General features: G+C 35.0%; 1 protein-coding gene across 1 annotated transcript; it reads left to right on the forward strand.

The window, feature by feature from the left end:
• LOC109825486 lies at window positions 222-13,006 on the forward strand. Its single transcript, XM_020392344.1, has 9 exons — window positions 222-409; window positions 7,114-7,311; window positions 7,395-7,507; window positions 8,899-8,974; window positions 9,296-9,324; window positions 9,551-9,644; window positions 11,224-11,313; window positions 11,458-11,641; window positions 12,393-13,006. Exons 2-9 carry the CDS (start codon window positions 7,156-7,158, stop codon window positions 12,587-12,589), a joined length of 939 nt encoding a protein of 312 aa, XP_020247933.1. The 5' UTR covers window positions 222-409; window positions 7,114-7,155; the 3' UTR covers window positions 12,590-13,006.

Here is a 13,574-nt window from a genome sequence, read left to right on the forward strand (position 1 = left end):
GTGCACCGGGCCCACATGAGATTTTATTACCACACCTCCAACCACACCATCTCTCTCGCTACAGTATACCGGGTCCACATGAGATTTTATTAAATAAAATCTCATGTGGGCCCGGTGCACTGTAGCGAGAGATGGTGTGGTTGGAGGTATGGTAGAGGGTGTGCCCCTATTATTTCTATTTTAAATAAGGTACAATAAAACTTTGGGTTGAAAGACCAAAACCCCTAAAAATTATCCTACTTCCCACAAAATTACGCCACCGAATGCTTACCCTGGAACCAGCGGGCATCTCTCTCCTCCCTCTCTCTCATCGGACCTGCTATCTTCAACGGCGTGCGGTGGGGAGCTGCGTGGCGAGCGGGCGGTTGACGTCAAGCTCTTCAACGGTTGGACCTTCGACTATGTCAATGTTCGTTATCCAAAACCCTTTCCCTCGCTCTTTTATATAAAAAATTCTCTCTTTTTGATTGATAGATAGTTATCGTTGGAGAAATTATCCGAATAACTTTAATTTTGTTGTAAATTTTATGTGCGTCGAAGTTCCAGAAATTGGATTGGATGGAGTTTCTCCCCCTTTAGCTCAAATTTTACCAAATAGTTGCATCTTGTAGTTAGCTTTTAGTTTTGATAATGTCAATGGATTTTGTCTTTCGTTTTTAATAGCTTGATTGATGACTATTAGGGGGTATTTTGTTACAGTTTTGTTCTACTTCTTGGTGGTGTGCAGTTTTGTAATGAGTAGATTTATTTCGTGAGGTTTGTGAATCTTGTTGTTTCCGGGCTAGTTTTTTCAATCATGAAAGGCAAAGTTGCCAGAGGACATTATTGGAGCCAACACATCATCCCGGTTACACGTGAGTGGCTTTGATTGTCCACCGAAAGTTTCTCTGTTCATTCATAACTAGTCTAATGCATAGCCAAAAGGGTGACATTGGAATTGCAATTTCTGACTAGAACAATGCTAGTGCTAAGCCAGCTTGTGCCGGTGCTAGCACTACGAAAGTGTGGGGGTATTTTGGGGTGAATTTAGCTCTACATCGACTAAATGAGAAGTCTCTTATGAGTATAAGAGATTTGAGTATCCTCTCAATGATAGTGAGCTTTTAGGGGTGAGTTCTCCTAGGTTTACTAATGCTATTAAAGCCTCTAGAATCACTATATGATTCAAGAACTTATATGTAGTACATTACTACATTATTTTGTCATCTTAACAAAGGACTGCCCATTACGAGTTCACTGAAAGATCATAGACAAGAGGTGAATGTTACCCTATTTCAGATGAGAACTAAAGAAGAAATGACAAGGAGGACCATAGTGGTAAATAGCGTCGCAGTAGCAGTGCTATTAGCATTAACGGCCCCTTACATAACGATATCGCCCAATAGTGGTGAAATATTGCAAAGTGTGTGCTTTCCGCTCACAAAAGCGGTCAATAGCATGCCATAGCGGTGAATAACGGGTGATTGCATGTAAATCCGCTTTTTGACCGCTATTTAAAAGCGGTTTCAGGTTTTTTTTTAATTAGACCCGACCCTCACCCGCAAAACTTGATGTTTTAAGTCATTACATATCGTGGTTTCTCCTGTCCCAAGTCTCCTCTCACGAACCAACTCTAAAAAAAATCCTAGGCCCCCCTAAAAAAAGTCATTGCCTCCCACAACATCCCCTCGTCTCCTGCGACTTCCGGTGTCTTCCCGCCCCCTCCCACAATGTTTGGCACTTCCCTTAGCACCTCCTCTCATCACCACAACACCTCCTCACACCTCCTCTCATTGTGTGCTCCTACTGTAGTCCTCTTCTCGCTCAACTCATCTTCTCAAGGATGACGACTCTTCAACTCCTCTAGTCCTCTTTGATATTATGTGATAGTTACATATCTATTTCATGCTTAGGATATCTTTAAATCATTGAATATCCATTTTCAGATTTTCTAGATTTTTATTTAATTTTTTAAATGTCTATACATATTTAAATTAGACCATTATTTTGCCGCAATAGTTCCAAATAGCCTTAGCGATGCCTCACCGCTACGTGACGCTATCCGCTATCGATAACCTTGAAGAGGACAAATGAATTGGTGCGCATAGTTTCTTCCTCTCATTAGGGAATCGTAGCCCCAATATGAGGGCTCATACAAAAGTGAGATCCATGGGTAGTGCATGGATGGAGTGGATTGGACTTGTTGGACTAATGGGGCTTGTATCGACTACTTCCTTCAAAATCAACATTGACACAAGGTTAAAGGAGAAAGTGAAAGGCGGCAAAGATCAGCCAGTGAGCTGGTGGACAACATGGTTGCAGTCTTCGAGCCAACATTTTGGCTCTGATACCATTGATGTCTTCTGACACCTTTGCAATGGATCCTGGCTATGACTTCATATAACCAAAAGAGATCCATCCTCGTAGACCACTCCCTTGCTGACTCCTGCCACCTTTGTAGATGTCTCCTCCCTCATTCAACCTTGCGGCGAAATCGATTTTGAAGGGTGAAGTCATTATATATAAAGGAGGGATAATTGAGTACATGTCTGATTGTCCGAATAAATGTATGTATGTATGTATGTATTCAACAAGTGTCCAAAGAGTATGTATCAGACAATGACATAGATACAAAAAGCATCAGATGGGAGCTCAGAAGAAGTGTTGGGGTAACTTAGGTTACAACTATGGTACTGAAACATTTATGCACGGGGAAGAGGAATGAAGGTGGATTTTTAAAAAAAACATTCAAACTAACAAAGAACAAATGAAAAAGAAGATGGAAAAATATTGTGAACTCTGATAGAAGTTTCAATGCTTTCATTTGAACACAAATCCACAATAAATTTAGTATAAAAATTAGGAGAATAAAAAAACACAAAGGCATAATAACTAACAGTAAAAGAAAAGGCATCGACCTATGAACATATATTGAGTGGAAATTTCTACAAGAAATTCAACAAAGAAGCAAGAAGATAACCCCTCGATCCTCATAAGAAAAGAAAAAAGGGAAAGAAAAACTTAACACTAGATCATAAGCAGCCAAATGAACTTTGCAACTAAACTGAAGAAATCCTGGGACATTAAAATTAGCCACAAACCTAATATAATTTTGAAAATGAAGAAAATAAAACCTGCCAATAATTAAGGTCAAAAAACATGTGTGCCTTATCTATAACAGTAATAAAATAATACATACCTTATGCAGGATAGTTTCTACATCATCAGTGATTTTCCACTTGCCTCTTGCTTCAAGATGAAAAATACTAGATAATGAGTGAATTATCAACGAGGACATGAGAAGTTCCTTCAAAAGAAGAGCCAACGTGAATCAGATAAGTGCAAGAAGAGTACAATAATGTTCAAATAAAAGAATCAGACAAAATACTAGAAAGGAACCTGTGAATTTTCCAGCACATGGGTGAAATATTCTCCTGATTGATGAAATCTTTCTAATTATTCCATGTTATCTGATTGCCAAACTATCATGTACACATTAGTTTGTTGACTTACTCTTTGCATGTTCATGGACTTCACAACTTACATGCATGGTGTTGGTGACATTGGGTTAAATCCATCAAGTTAGGTCTAGCTTTATGTGATCAAATCTTCAAGATTAGTGCAACAAATCTTATCCATAGTTCCTGGGGTAGAAGTTTGGTAGACAAACTATAAACTCACAAAAACTAAAAGATTCTCTGATATAGGTCAAAAACCACTTTCACACGATGCAAACAACTTCCACAACTTCCAATCATATAAAGGACATCATGGACTTCACTTAACTGGATTTAATTGAACTTTCAGAACCTTTCTTTGGTTTAATAATATAAACTATGGATGTTAATAATGAAGGGTTTTATTTTGTTTTTCATATTAACAGCAATTCATTTGGTATGTAATGTGTCTGTTAAATAATATATGTATGTTTAACATATTACCAATCTAATTTGAAGCATCAGATCATGTCTAGATTCTTGTAAGCAGTAAATTCAACATGTTCAAAGACATGATTACATGATAAATAGAAACGAGAATAATCAAAGACAATTACGTCAGCTTTAACTATGACCATAGGAAACAATGAACATTTCCATGGTTTCTTTCACATTTGAACATGAAAACGATTGTCCAACCAAAACACTAAATTGTCGAATATGTTCATAATTGAGATAACATTCCACCCTTAAAAGGAGCAAAATCCAATTTCCAATAGAAGAACCCTATCCCATAAATCCTCTAGACTTCAATATTCTCACACAAACAATAACGAAAAACCCATTAAAAGGTCTTTGAAAAATCAAACAAAACAAGAAAATATAAGACAAACCCAGATCAAATCACATCAAAACTCCCCGAAATTGAAAGCCCCAAATAGGGGAAAGATGCATACCCCAATTTCACAATGGGTTTTCGTTGAATTGGGAATGAAAGGCGTAATAAATCTAGAGAGGGGTTCAAAAAGATGGCGACTTAGATCGAGAGCTGAATAAAGAGAGAGAAATGGGACTAAAATTAGGGGTAGGATCAGAGAGAAGCATGAAGAGCCTCTCATTTTTTGCTCTGGCTGTTCTCTGCCATTGATTCCCTCGGTCTAATTAGGTTGGATTCTTCATTTAGATGAAAACGGGTCGGATTCATGTAAATCTATGAATCAATCCATTATTAGGAGAGCATTTAAGAGGATGTTTAGGATGCTTATTTTTAGGAACTTTTAATGGCTTTTGACTTTTATGATTAAACTCTTTAAACCTTAGTTGATAATAAAATTACATACTTGATATAAATACATCTACTAGATTGTGTTCTTGTAAAATGGACAAATAAATAAAAACGATTAAGTTCTTGGAAGGAAATGAGAGAGGGTTATAGTTGGTGAGAATGCTAAAATGAGAGGAAAAATAGGAAATTTATTAAAGAGTAACAAGTGTAGAATGATCGTTCCCTTGGTCAAACATTAGTTTAATTAGGTGAACTAGTAAGCCAACTATTAAACAATTTGGGAAGCTTGAGTTTCATAAATAAGACTTAAAGGCAGCTTTTTTGATATTACCAAACATAAGATATGAAAAATACTAACTTAAAATCCTCTTTGACTAAGATAAGCCCACCAAACACAATCAATCAAATTGTTTGAATTTCAGTGATCTGATATGATTTTAGAATATGTTGGGATTGACTCAAAAAAAAAAAAAAATCATTTTGATCTGAACACTTTATTTTTCTAAACCTTACACTCCTTTCTTTTTGTGTATGGACAAATTCGCAATTTAAATTTTTTTTAATTGATTTACATCATTGATTTCTAGATCAGCATTGTTCTTTCCCCAATTCTTGATATGTGCCTCTTCTTATAGATTGAAACAGTTTATTTTCTTCACTAAGTAGGTGCAAGTCTAAAATGGACAACACTGAACCAAGCAAAAAGTAATCCACTTTAGTTCTTCTTGCTTAAAAAAGTTTGTCATATTGACCAAACTGATTGTTGCTTATCCCTTGTTCCTCTCTTCATTTTAATTTTTTTAATTTTTAAAGAAATCTTACAAAGTTGAGAGCAAATTGAGAATCTGATTGTAAGTTTGTTGTTTTAATGAACTATTATAAGCTGTTAAAAATATGAGGATGTGTTTGGTTATAATCAATTGGAACAACTGCATTTATGATGTCACATAGTTTCAACTTCTGCAATTAGAAGACCCTTTAATTTGAATGCAATTTTGTCACTCCTCTAGTTTAAACTATCTAATTTTTTTCAACAATCATTCATTATTGTAACAAAGTCCACCTAACACATGTACTTTAAAACTTTGGATATAATGCAAATAGTGTGTCATTCCAAATTAGGGTTAGTTTGGTATTTTCTTTAAGATGCTTCTACTTATTCTTTTGAGAAGCAGCCAATTATGGTGTTAGGCAAAAAAAGTTTGACGTGCCTATTAAACCCGCTTCTATTTTTAATTAAGGTTATCGATAGCGGATAGTGTCGCATAGCGGTGAGGCATTGCTAAGGCTATTTCGGGCTATTACGGCAAAATAGCGGTAAAAAGCGCAAAGTCAAATAGTGATCTAATTTAGATATATATAAATACTAAAAAAAGAATAATTAAAGAAAAATCTAAGAAATCTAAAAGTACATATTGGATGATTTAAAGAGATCCTAAATATGAAATAGACATGTAACCATCACGTAATACCGAAGATGACTGGAGGAGTCAAAAAGTCGTCGTCTTCGAAAAGAAGAGCTTAGTGGTGACAGGACTGTCCTAAGAGGAGCTCACGGTGAAGGAGATGAGAGGAAGTATCAAGGTAGGTGTCAGACGCTATGAGAGGTGGTGGGAGTATGCTGAAAATCACAGGAGACGGTAGAATGCAATGGTCAAGGGTTGAGTTTAATTTTTAAAAAATAAGTCTCAAACCGTTTTTAAATAGCAGTCAAAAAGCAAATTTCGAATGCAATCGCTCACTATTTACCGTTTTGACACACCATTGGTCGTTTTTGCGATCAGACATATTCCGTAATATGTCACCGCTATTGCGCGATAGCGTAGCGGGCGATAGCTTCGCGGGAAGGGACCGCTAACGCTATTAGCGCCGCTATTGCGGGGCTATTTACAGCTATTTATAACAGTGTTTTTAATGGGTTGTGAAGCAACCTGAGAATGCTTTTATAAGCAGCTTCTGTTTTTTTGGTTTTTATACTATACATACCTTTTATCTTTCAAGAATGATTATTAAGCACAGTTCTGCTAAACACCGTAATTGCTTTTTTGATGTAGCTTTCATATTTGATTACCGAACAACTATTTTCAGCAACTTATATAGCAACTTATATAAACAACTTATATAGGCTCTAGCAATATCAAATTGGCCATTGGTCTCTCAAATTATTGAAATTGCTATTAGGTCCCCCAATCTTTATAAGTTGCTCCAAAATCAGCCACTCAAAATCAACAAAATTGATATTAAGCCCTCCAATTTTTATAAGTTGTTTCAAATTTATCTATACAATCAAGAGTATCAGTAGTAAGATATTAGCAATTTTAATGATTCAAGGGCCTAATTTCAAAATAATAGCAGAGCTTCGGAGCTCTGCTAATAATAACCATACCTGACTGTTACATGTTACCATATCAGCAATATCCCTCTTCGTTAACGACAAGGCTTTTCTCTGTGGCCATGGAATCAAACTCGGAGATCATTGGCACGAATCTCGACGAAAAGCTGAAATCTTTACTCTCTCATCTACAAACAGAGTCAGGAATCCTCGACAGGCTCGTCTACAAGAACAAGAACCAGCACCGAAGATGCCCGTACTTCCAAGCCCTTCAAAAGGTTCCTTTTTTTTAATTCTTTTATTTTTACTTTTTGATGTATTTTTTATTATTTTGTAGTTGAAAGTGTTTGATTTGTTTTAGGTTAGAAGAGATGCGAGGTTACTGAACGCAGCAGGATTGGAAGAGATTTTGAGCGTTTTGTTTCCGATTATTGATGGGAAGAAACCAGCTCAGAGAGCTTTTCTCCCAAAGAAGTAAGTTCCAATTTCTTTCTTATTTAATGATTTAATTAGATATTTAGTGATCTTAGAGTGCTCTCTGAAATGAGTCTGTGTCAAAGTGTCCTTTTTTTTATTTGGTGCTTTTGTCCAATAAATAAAAATAAAAAAGCCTAATGCAGTGCAACGATAGTTTCCGAGAACATGTATAGTTAAAGAAAACTATTGTTGATAAGGTTGTAATTGTTATGATTTAGAAGTTGTAACTACAGTACATGCTAACACAAAGCCATCTCATGTTTTGTCAAGGGGTGGAAGGTTCTTATTTGGACAATCTGAGATTTTGAAGTCCAAAATGCTCTTAGTCTAAGCAGAGAAAAGTAAAAATAAAAATGTATAATAATAAGTCTTAGACAGTATCTTGAGTTTTTATTTCTTTGCAGAGATTGAATTAGTTCAGATGATGTATTAAAGAACTATTTCATTGTTATTTTATTTATGCCTATTAAACATTGGGTAAATTTCAGAAAATCCCTATGAACTGATCACTAGAATTGAAAAATTCTTGGTTACTGATGCTTGTTACAAGTTTTAACGAAATACCTTCATCTTTCTTTTTATTTTTTATTATCTAAATTTATGCTCCAAGTTTTATTTAGTTTGAATAGAATTTGAAGAATCTCCTCAGATTATTACTAGAATTGTAATCAATTAGTACAAATTCTGTTAAACAAATTTTCTAAAATATGATTAATACACCTCAAATGTGAAGAATAACTTGAAGTAGTTTTGAGTCCAAAAAATTCTTTGTTTTAACATAGATTATACAATCATTTTCTAATTTATTATGCTAAGTTATGGATTTTCACATTATATATTTTAAGATTTAACGATGAGACTAAGTTGAAGGATTAGATTTTCGTGAAAATCTTTGATTTAGTAATGTTCTTTAATAATTATTTTATTTTATGTTTTTATTAAGGCATTTTGAAAATAAATTTGTATAAGGAGAATGCTGGAGAAAAGAGAGGAGAAGAAGATTGAAAAAATGAGATAAAATTAAAACTGTAAGTTTAAGTCCAAATCAAATAAAATTTTAAACATAATTCTAATAATGAAAAGATAACGAGAAAGTTGAGGTGTTTTTGTCAACAGGATAGTGAGACGCATCGTTAACTTATTGAGGGAATCAAATTGATTCAATCATGTAAACGAGGGTTTATGATCAACTAATGAATCCAGGGAGGGTTTTGGATTCTGATGATTACTTTTGGTGTGGTTTTCTGATTCTGGTAATTAGTCTTATATGGTTTTCTGAAATTTAGCCTAAGAAATTTACTGCTCTTATTATTACTCAGATACGAAGATTTCGTTGTACAACTCTTACTATTTTCCACCTTTCAGACTTATTGGTACTGTTATTGCAGGCAAAAGAAAAATCATCCTATTGCAAAGCATAACTACCAGGAGCGACTATTGGGTATTGCACGATTACTATCACAGGTTCGCCAATACTTCGCAAGTATAATTTGATTCCATTCTTCAATTTCTCCATTACATGTAAGTTGATTACCGTGGTTTGTGCGTTTGTGGAGTTTCTTTTCTCTTAAGATTCTTAAATATTTTTAAACATGTACATTTGAGGTTACCGAAAGGAAATCATGAAGCCTTTTCTCTTATGAGTCTTTTTTGCACGATCAATGATCAGCAATTCTCACAAGTTTTTCTGCTGATGTTTTCTTGCTATATCAAGCTTTTTCTTACCATTTTCTTTAGCAACATTGACTATTAAGTCCTAAGTTTCTGGTCGTTTCCTTGTTGTAGATGACCGAACCAATCCTGAAAGCAGCAATGTATCCTTTGAACATTTACTGGTTACACATGAATTTCGTTTTCTTGATAATATTCTGAAAAATGTTACTGTAATCATGAATATGAAATACTTGATACTATGGGCACATCTGGATTGGCAACAAATTTCGGTTTTTTTTTTGTTCACACGTTCTGAAAGCAGTGTCACGAGTTGTGGCCATGAAGTAAAAAGAGTACATATCTGGTTGTATCCTTTACCTTCTGCAGTCAGATATCTTTCTTGCTTGCAAAATCATTCTTTACGGGATTTTCACTAACAACGTTGGCCTTGCTTTCACGCCTTCGAGTTTTGGTTCAACAAGTGAGTATTCTTGAGCTGATTTCAATGCATATACTTTCTATTTATAGTGTAATTACATTTACGGAGAATGGTCATAACATTAGCTTTTTAGGCATTGTATATAGTATGTTGGCTGTGCATAAGGGCTTTAAATTTTGAAGAAAAACTATAAAATACCACACTTTTGGTTAAGCAGCACTATTAACTCGCAAGTTTTAAAATTTGAACATGCCTATAAAAGTAAATATAAGATTCAAGATGTATCTGCTGATTCACATTGACTCGTAGAACAGATTGGATGGCAGTCTAAGTCAAAGTAAGTATTACCCACTGTCTATATAGATAATGTACTCGTCTAACTAAGAAAGCCTCACACCCTTTCTACATATAGGAAACCAAATATTCAGATGGCTACAATGACTGACTACGTGGGGAATAATTTACATAGTTGCAGTTCTTGGTTATTTTACACAGAAATAACTTACTTTTATGATACGTGGGACACTTCCTCTAGCAAAAAATTGGGGAACCTGATACATCTTGTGACATGCATCCACGTCCAACACTTCCAAAATTTTAACCTATTACTTGTTTAAAAACCTATATAAATGATAAAGTGTTTTGCGTCACTCTTAACAAAAACTAATTGTTTAGGACTTGCTCCTTGTTGGCTTGGTTTGGTTCAGTTTGATTTGGCCAGGGTTGGTTCAGTTTGGTTCATTGAGTTGGTCAGGTTGAGATTGGGTTTGGATTGGAGTTAGATTGAGGTCAGAGTTTGGGTTTTGGGTTCGAAGTTTGGTGCTTGGGTTTCGGGTTCGAAGTTCAGTGCTTGGGTTCTAGTTTTGTGTTCAGTTTTAGGTTCGGTTAAGGTGTTGCTGTGTCGGCTTATCAATCAGTTGTGTTGAGTCTACCTTTGTGTTCAAACTTGGGTTGTCCTGTAGCTTACTTTTATAATATTTCTTTTTCTACTTCATGGCTCGTAGGGTTTATTCTTCAGGTCAGTAGCGTATTCTTTTAACCATCTGTCCTAATTTTATGGACCACAGCGTCTTTAATCACTGCATTGGAATATCAAAGTTATGGTATTGTTGTCTCCTGCAGTAGGGAATCAAAGATGAGTTTTATGGTTGTGTGTTCTCTTGCAAAATGAAGAGAAGGGAAAAGTTGGTTCTTTTAACTTTGTCAAGTCGTAAAAGTTTGAAAGCAGCTGGAATATCACATAGGTTTACTGATATTATAAATGTACACAAACAGGATTGGGCAGATCATCGTTAGATATTAATCTACTTAAAGATGCAACTGGGACACTTGCAATAAGTCATTTAATGGTGCTTTCTTGTCAATAGCATCAATTCCTTTTACAATGTAAAATTAACTCTGAATCTCTGGCACTTTCTTTGTAGTTTGATGACAGACCATTCCAGAAAATTTCATTTACAATAACTTAATTTTCGTGTTCATAAACTGTTTGACATCAAACTTGCACCATGTCATGAACTGATATAAGCATGGAGGATATTTTGTTTCAACCAAAATCCCACTGGAAAATCTTTCAACATATAGCCTGGTTCTCTGAGACCCTTCCAATAACTTTTTGCAGATTTTACTTGATGTAGTTGTGGTATTCAACAAAGTCTCATCTCTCTCTCAGCAGAAGCATACAGTACAGCTGACTCAGGGATTTATTGAGGTCTGCTATCAAGAAAACTTACTTATTTGGCGCGATGCATTCACTCTAATCCATTTTTTTGTTATAGAGTCGAATGTAATATCATAATGACTTCACATTGTGAATTGTCTTATAATAATTGAATATTTCATGTGATTTTAGCAGACTTATAGAGAGTACTATCCTTCCAGTGGAGAGGTTCTTATATTGGAATGTGTCTGGAAAAAGGACAAGTTCGTGTTGCTTGAAAGAACAAATGACAACAGTACACAAAACCAACAGGCGGATCTAGGAGCGCTTCCTTTGGAGACATCAATAAAGTACGAAACTGTACCATTTTTCAGTGAAGGTAATTATCCTTTCTTATGTTTTGATCATCTTTACCTTATATTTATCTTACATCTGAACTCAAAAATGTTTTTGTTTCAACTATGCTACAGTTTTCAGCAAGAGGCTAGAGTTCAATATGTTACTTTTAGGGAAAAAAACATAAATGGTCATTGTATGGCATGTTGTATTATAAACCTAACATTATAGAATTGAAGGGTATGGAAAATTTATAAAAACTACCCTTTAAGAGGTAGAGAGGGAGGGTTGTTAAAAGTAAAAAATAAATCTGGATCTAATGGGTTTTATTCAAGAAGTAATTGGGTCAAAAGGCTTCTGATCAGAGTCAATTGAGGGGCTTAAACCAAATTCCTCCTTATAAATATTTTTTTCTTGTTTGGTTTGGCTTGGATTACATGCACAACAGGTCTTGAGAAATAGACATGTTAAAAAAAGACATTCTTAAGGATGTATTTGTTAAAAGCCGAAAGTATATGCACTTCTGGACTCTATGCATTCAACTAATGCTTCTAATTTCATGGGAGACTCTCAAATTATATCACTTTCAATGCGTTATGCTGTGAGATGCAAGCGTTCTTTCTAACCCTGTATGCTGATACAGACAATAATATTATGGAACAATAAATTTATTCACTCGACAGAGACGCATTAATCTGCTCTATCAAACTCAGATTATGGAGAGGTTGTGATTTGACCTTACTTGTACATATTCAATATGTTCCAGTCTTATGAATCTTCACCATAAATTTCAGTTATATCCACTGAGCATGAACAAGATCCAGTGACACAAAATTGCTCGCCATCCATGGAGAATTTCCCCATTGAATCTCAACCTGCAACAATTTCATCTAAAGATCAACCTGTTACTAATAGTGAAAACAGGCATGCCATGGATGTTGAAGTTTTCATTCAAGGAGCCTCCGTTTGTGAGCGAGTTACCTCTAAGTAGCATTCGAAGTGGGAATCAATCAACTCGTGCTCAAAACAAGTGAGCTGGACACTGGACATTAACCTAAAATCTGAGCTTCTTTTTGGGATAGTAGTGGTGATAGATACTGCAGTCTAAGCGTTTTTCGCGCAAGTGAAGTATCCATTTCTTTCCTTTCAGATATCTTGGTGGATAACTGTCTTTTTTTCTGTTCTCAAGTTCTACATTGCTTTATTTTTTATTTAACTTCCCCGGTGACAAGCTTATGAGATGAGATGTGTAAGCCTTATTGAGGTACTGTCCTTTTGAATATACAGTGTACGTAGAGTTTAAAAATTTGCATAGATACTTGACTCGTACGTGGTTGTATGTATAAACATAATCTACAAGTTACTTTTGTTTGCAGCGCATGATAATTTAGTGCAATTTCCATGTTAATCGATGCTTCGGATGTGCTTTGAGTCCTGTTTTCGGCAATTGGCATGAGAATAGATGTAAGATTTTGGCCCGTGTAAATATGCAACTGCGTTGAATAAAAGAACAAAAAGATAAAATATAAAAATTTAACTCTTCAGTGTTTTTTGGTTTATAGAAATGCATTTTTTAACGAAAATAGTTGACTATACTATTTATCAAATATCTATTCAGGTTGATTAGTGATTACCAATCTTGTATGGTCTTAACTGTTTATTTTTTTCTTTTTCAGGCTTGAGGAAATGTCAGATATGAGCGTGATCATGGACATTTCATAAAACCCCTAAGACATTTTTCACCCATTTTGAAATAACCCTAAAAGTTTGGATGTGTCACTCAACCTTCAAGGTAATACCGAGAGTTATCTTTAGTTATTTCAGAATTAGTTCCTCGATTCATTAAAATAGCTCTTGAGTCTCCCCGTGCTGCTTGGTTTTTTCAAATTAGTCTTCAAATTAAGGCTTGGTTTGGTAGGAGGGAAGGTAAGGATGGGTTGGAAATAAAATTAAAAATTCTATTCGATAGGTGATTT

Source organism: Asparagus officinalis, chromosome 10 (genome assembly GCF_001876935.1).
Source record: "Asparagus officinalis chromosome 10, Aspof.V1, whole genome shotgun sequence".
NCBI classification, from domain to species: Eukaryota; Viridiplantae; Streptophyta; class Magnoliopsida; order Asparagales; family Asparagaceae; genus Asparagus; species Asparagus officinalis.